This window comes from Drosophila serrata, unplaced genomic scaffold, assembly GCF_035046125.1.
Source record: "Drosophila serrata isolate PLE 108 unplaced genomic scaffold, ASM3504612v1 contig_217, whole genome shotgun sequence".
In the NCBI taxonomy this organism is placed as follows: domain Eukaryota; kingdom Metazoa; phylum Arthropoda; class Insecta; order Diptera; family Drosophilidae; genus Drosophila; species Drosophila serrata.
The window spans coordinates 620423-627091 of NW_028257115.1; the positions used below are offsets into that span (position 1 = coordinate 620423).

Below are 6669 nucleotides of genomic sequence, written 5' to 3' on the forward strand. Positions count from 1 at the left end.
TTTATGGGTAAATTAATATTTTTCAATTATCATAACTAAGCCAAAAATGCATTAATTTTAATTTGGAAAACTGTTTTGTGATAGTTTTTACAAGATTAACAAATCTGCATCTTAATTTTTAAGTTTTCAAGAATTCAATTTTTTTCAAATTTTGTCACTTCTAAAATTAAAAAAAAAATGTCAATAAAAAGTCGAAAAAAAATTATAAAACTTTTTTTCATCCAGACATAGCTAGATCGATTCGGATTTTAATGCTGATCAGAAATATATATTATTGATAGGGTCGAAAATGACTCCTTCACATAGAAACAAGCTTCTGACTGAAATTATAATACTCTGCAAACAACATTTTTCTTTTTATAATTTGAGACTTTTCTTTTCCATAAATATTCCTAAATAATATTTTAAATTTTAACATTTTTATAAAAATAATTTAATAAAATAATTTGATGAATAATCTAAATTAAATATCATGTATATTTTATATAAATTTTAAACAAAACTTGCATAAGCCTTATACCTTCTTTTAAAAGCTTCCCTTTTAAGGCATAAAAGAAAATCCCCCTTAAAGCCATATTTAATTCAATTTCCTGCTTAAAACTTAGTCATGAATGATCCCATTAAGCGTCTAATTTAAAATCTCTTATCTTGGCGCCCCACGAAGAGCAATTGTTTAATATTTTTTTTATTTTTTACAACTTTCCCTGGCGTGTTCCCATATTAGGCTTAATAACCTTTAACTTGAAGGCACTTCCCATTTCCCCCTCAATTCGATTTCATTAGCAAATTCCCTCATTGTGTGAGTGTTTGAAAAATATGCTTTAAATGCGTTTAATTAAAAACATTTATGCAGGCTAATTATAATAGCAACAATAGCAACAACAAAAAGGCAAGTGCCGCTGAACAATGCAAGCCGTCCTTTTCTCTCCCTCCAACTCTTAGCGAAGTTTCACACCATTTGCTATGCGACTGACCGCAGTTTTTCCCGCCTCTTCCAGGGGGTTTTCCCCCCATTTTCCATAGCAAAACCCCCCCTGGACTACTACTCTTTCTTGCTCATTATCTTTGCTGGGGCAAATTATGGGAAACTAGCGCAACAGTGTTTTTCTTCACTGTTTTTTTTTTTATTTTTTATTTCTCCCCTATAGGAAAAAAAAGTCAATGCTTATGCTAATTTTCTTTTGCTGCGAAACTTCCTTCCCCTCCCTTACATGGAATGCATTTTAATTGCACTTTTTCCGCTGCTGCTCCGCAAGTAACTAATAACTGGCAATTTATTAAAATGTTTTGCGGTTTGGCAGCAAAGTGCTTCCATAGATGATGCTCTTTTATGTCCGTGTCTGGCCACATTTTAGGACATTTGTTATTACTCCTTAACATAATATATATAAACTAGAAAACAAAACAAAATTAGCAATGAATTAAATCAGAGGAAAATAAGCCCAGAAATGGAGTTTTTCAGCGAGGCGTGAAAATTTCTCTACCCAACTCGCTGGAGATTTATGTGAGAATTATGTTAAATTAGCCAGCGAAGCGTACTAAAACTCCCCTTCGTCTCAAGGTACTCTTAAAATCTGATAAAAATATCAAAAAACCACAAAAGAGAAAAAAAAAATGCAAGAATTTTGAAGGTAAACTAGTTTCTGGCAAGTTAATTTTATAGCGAAACTAATTTTAATAGTTAATAGGTTTTATCTGATTATTTTTTATCACTTTAGATGATATTTTAGGTCAAGGATGCTCTGAAAAAAATTATATTTTCTAAATGTAATCATTAGAATAACTTAATGTCTATTAAACATTAAGAAGAAAGCTCGAGGATTTCTTTAAAAATGTAATTATTTGCATTATTAAAATATTTCCTTCTTAAATGTTTAAAGGTGCATTTAACTAATTTTTATAATAAGCAAGTCATTTAGGGATTATAGCGTTATACATCATAAAAGTTCATTTAATTTGTGTATAAATAAACCATTTAAATAAATACTTAAATCGATAATTTTATATGAAAAATCAATGTTTAAAAAACTCATAACTCATCCAAAAAAGCATTTATTTTGATTTGGAAAGTTTTCCTATGTTAGTTTTCATTATGTTAAAAAATCTGCATACTTAAACTAACATTTTAAAATAATTCAAATTTTGATCAATTTTCGTTGTATAATTTTAATTATTTCACCATTAAATTTTTTTCAAAAAATGTGTAATTTTTTTTTTCTTGCTGACATGCTTAGATTGACTCGGCTTTTGATGCTGATCAAGAATATATATGATTTATGGGGTCGGAAATGAGTATTTAAATGTATTTCATGCTTCGAAATAAAAATATAGGGTATAAAAAATAACCTACAGTTAGAAATAAAATCTATGTATTCAAAGTCTATATTTTTTAAATTTCCAAAATAAATTTACAAAAATATATGGTTTTTGGTTTTTTGTTTAAAAATAAAATAAACTATAGAGTACAATGAGAATGGAAATATGATTGAAATAACAACATGCTGAAAAATCGACGTATTATTGCCTAGTCGTTTTAAATAAAAATAAATTGTGAGAAACAGTCTAGAATTAAACAATTTCCAATAGATTTAAATAATTTGTGAAAGTATTAGCCGACAATAATTAATATTAAATGTGTAGCTACAAAACTCTGTTCATTTACTATGTATTAAAACTAAAATCTTTTCAAAAACCACTTTAAAATATTTACAAAACTCCTAGAGTTTGTTTCTTTCGCACTTTTCTTTACACGAACCACCTTGTTTTTTACCTGAACTCTCCTCATTTTTGTCACAGTTTTCCCCTCCTCAAGCCACCGTCTTGTGTCATGCTGCCTTCTCGATAACCCCAGCAATGCCGGGCATCAATTATAGTCTAGTTAAAAATAAAATCAAATGCCAGGGCAACCTGGCAGCATTGACAACATTGTCGATTCGGTGGCTCCATATCTTCCCCCTCTCATGATCCCCTCGATGTCCGTCTATAGACCTAGAGGTATATAGACCTGGCCGGGACCCCGCCCCGGATCCCGCCCCCGTGGCGGCGGCAATTATGCGGCATTTTCTTTGGCCCCTAGCCACAAACGAGTTTCTTTCCTTCGCTGAGATATCTTTGTTTTCGCCGTATTTCTGCGACATGCAGCCAGCGGCAACTACAACAAAATACCAGAAATAACTTGAAAATCCATTAAAAAACAACTGTCGGCAAGAGGCCCCAGACCTGGTCGGCAAAGGGATAAAGATAAAACTTTTGTCAACTTAAAGGATAGTGCCAACAATTGTTGATAACAATGTGTCAGGCAAATGTCCTTGGCTTTAGTTTTTAGGATTTAATTTCAGTTTTTTGTTGATTTCTTTTGAGGTTTACAAAAGTGAAAGGGTTTTCAATAACCAGTTTTTCACAAAATATTTGTACAAATTGTATCTTTTTTCGTATGTTTCTTTTGCATTAAGAAAGTAAAACCAGATGTCGATCGAGAGGGAGTTGCGTGGGTCAAAAAATAAAGTAATAAATACCTCAACAAGAGAACTGGATTGTGGGATGTAAATAAATCTTTTGGGTTTAGCAAAAAAATGTTGTTCGACTTTATAAAAATAAAAATATATTTGGTAATTTCAAAGACCATTTAATTTATGGTCTGTAAAGAAAACCATATAAAATACAGTCCCACCCGTAAATTATTTATATCGTTTTATTTTCCTTTATAAAAATGGGTCTAGGCATAAATATATCATTTTACTTGTAAATTGTATTATTTTTTTATGACTAAACTAATTAATGCAATAGCAGGAGTCCCTTGTATTCACTGCTATCCAATCCAAATAACGAGAGACTCGAGTATAGACACCAGGAGCATCGGGCTTGGCACAGCCATAGCCAAAGGATACCACACCAGCTAGCCTGAAAATGCGATCCTTGACTATCAAAGGACCACCGCTGTCACCCTGGAAAAATGTGTATATAAAATGTATTACGAAAAAATCTATATTCTAGATATATATATTCGCTGAAAAATCCTTCTGAAATCTTCTCTATAGCACCCACCTGACACGCATCCTTGCCACCCGTCTGGACATAACCCGCACACATCATAGTATCCACAATCATGGATCTATAAGATGTAGCCCGACATTGGGCATTCGTTATGATGGGCACCACCACCTCCTGCAGGACACTGGATGTGGAGCCTCCCTCCTGACTCAAACCCCAACCGGCCACGATGGCCTTCTGGAAGTCAAAGTTTTGCAACCAATTACTTGGCAAACAGGCGGGACGAATGGGATCCACCAGAGGGATCGGTTGATCCAGTCGCAGGAGGGCAATGTCATGGACCAGGCTCACCGGATCATAGCCCACATGGGCATGGGCGAAGGCCACCGAACGGGTAATCCCCAAATGGGTGGAACTCCTGTCCAGCTGCAGCAGGCGCACGGACACGCCCCGCATGTCCATCCCGTGGACACAATGGGCGGCGGTCAGGACATACCGATCGTTGATTAGGGTTCCGCCGCAGAACAGGAAGGTGCCGCGTATGATCTGGGCAATCCAAGGATATTTATTCGTCCGCACTTGGGAGCCGCCCACGATGCGATTCACATTGGGTACACCGCAGGCTGTGAAAAGAGGATTTTGCAATTTTCGTGGGGGATCTCCTCTCTGGGAGGTCTTCAGCAGGAAAAGTGTCTCAGTCAGAGGAGGGGGAAATTAAATCCAAAGGGGGGTTTTGAGAGGGATTGTACGCCAATTAATCGAACCAGAAAACTAATTAAATTTAATTTTTAAAATTTGTACTACAATTTACTAGAAAATCAGTTCATTTTAAATATAGATTATAATATAAATTAATCATTTATAAGAAATTTAAGTTAAAGTTTTAGATAGTTTTTTTACATATACAGCTTTTAAGTTTTTTTTACTACTATTAACAAATAATCTTACTCCTCTTATATACAAATGGAGAAATTAATTAATAATTTATAAGAAAGCTTCATATGTAAAGAAATTTTAAGGTATAGTTTTAAAAAGCTTCAAGTTTTGTTTAAAGAAAAATTGTATTAAAATAGTTTAGTATTACTTTTTGAAGCTTGTTTTTTCAAAAGATGTATATATGAACTAATTATGAAAGAAATTAAATTAATTGTTAATGATTTTATCATCCGTTTAATAAAAAGTTTAGCTTTGGTTTAAGTTTTAGTCTAAGCTTTAGTTTTAGAAAAAAATTTCGAAGAATATCGGTATATCCATAACTTAAATACATATTATTAAATGATAATGCTATGTCTATTAATAAATACTTTAAAGTTGCAATATAAGTAAAATCAATATGTATTCAGTTCGATAAATATCGAAATAATATAATCGGAAATAAAACACCATTGAAATCGATACAGAATTCGATTTTTAAACATTGTGATATATGTGCTTTATATCGGTAGTAAAGAATACATATTCTAGAATTTCTACAACTAACAGTTTTTGCACTTTTCAAAAAGTTTTTTAACTAGGTGATAGAAAATTTGATTTTTTTAATAAAACATTTTAAGCGTTTCCTTTACTTAAACCTGTAAATTTGTAATTTATAGCATTTAGTTCTGTTAAAATGGCAACAAAAAATTAAGTTGTTTGTCTATTTTCACAGCACGTTCCACAAACACTTTTCGATTTAATGCGTTTCCCAATAGGCGTACCAATAACCAACTCAAAATTTGCAATTATTAGCCAGCGATTAGCCAGGATCGTTTCATTTTCCCCTCCGAGACTAAAACCAGTACCATTTCTATGGATTGTTAGAGAGCAATGGTATTATCCTATGAAAACTCACTGCAGCTGGCACAGCGATTAACGCGGAACGCCTTGGCACCACCGCCCTCAAGGGGGGAAAATGAAAATGGAGCTGAAGATGAGGATGAGGATGAGGATGAGGATGAGACCGGATCCGAGGGAGTTTCACTGGCCACGCCCAGGACATTCGATAAGATTTGCTGCTTATGGCCCTCGATCAGATCGTCAATGAAATCCGATTGTATGCCCGGCGGTGATGGCGATGTTGGAGTTATAACCACGGATCCATTGACGACTGGCCGAGGTGGTAATCTGGCTGGTGGCTTTGGATAGAAGTAACCGCGACCAGGCGGCTTGTAATTATACTCCCGACCATGGCAGCTCCAGAGGAGAGACACTGCCACGAGGAGCACTAGAGGAGGTGGATCGAATTTCATGATTTTATTCCAGCGAAACGAGGGACCAACCGAACGAAACGCGTGGTAAATGCGAACTGAGGTTCTCCCCCGGACATTTAACGGTTCTTATAGGCCAACAGATCCATCTTAATATTTAAATATATTTAAATACAACTTAATGAAGCCGCTAAAAGTGTCCATCAAAACATTTTATCAGTCGAAAGCCCTTTATCAACACTTGACCTGATTTCGCAGCGAGCAGTCGAAACCATTTGTCAATATATATCAGGCCAAGATATCAAAAATTGGCAAAAAAAAAAAACAAAATATATAAAAAGAAGAAAGAACATTTGATGGCCTTAAAGTGATTTCATCTTTTGTCTTTATCAAATCATTATGTTAATTGTCCGATCAGCTTTCTTTTTGCCCCGAAATCGATCGATTAGAGCACTCAATTTGTGGGTTATAGAGATTTATAACTCTTTTGTTT

At 34.2% G+C, this 6669-nt stretch overlaps 1 protein-coding gene across 1 annotated transcript; it reads right to left on the bottom strand.

Annotated features, from left to right (window-relative positions):
- Positions 1 to 3677: 3677 nt before the first annotated feature.
- On the bottom strand, positions 3678 to 6218 carry LOC110185329 (trypsin-1). The gene is made up of 3 exons (XM_020954106.2): positions 5822 to 6218; positions 4045 to 4613; positions 3678 to 3944 (listed from the first exon to the last, which is right to left on the bottom strand). Exons 1-3 carry the CDS (start codon positions 6216 to 6218, stop codon positions 3771 to 3773), a joined length of 1140 nt encoding a protein of 379 aa, XP_020809765.2. The 3' UTR covers positions 3678 to 3770.
- Positions 6219 to 6669: the final 451 nt, after the last annotated feature.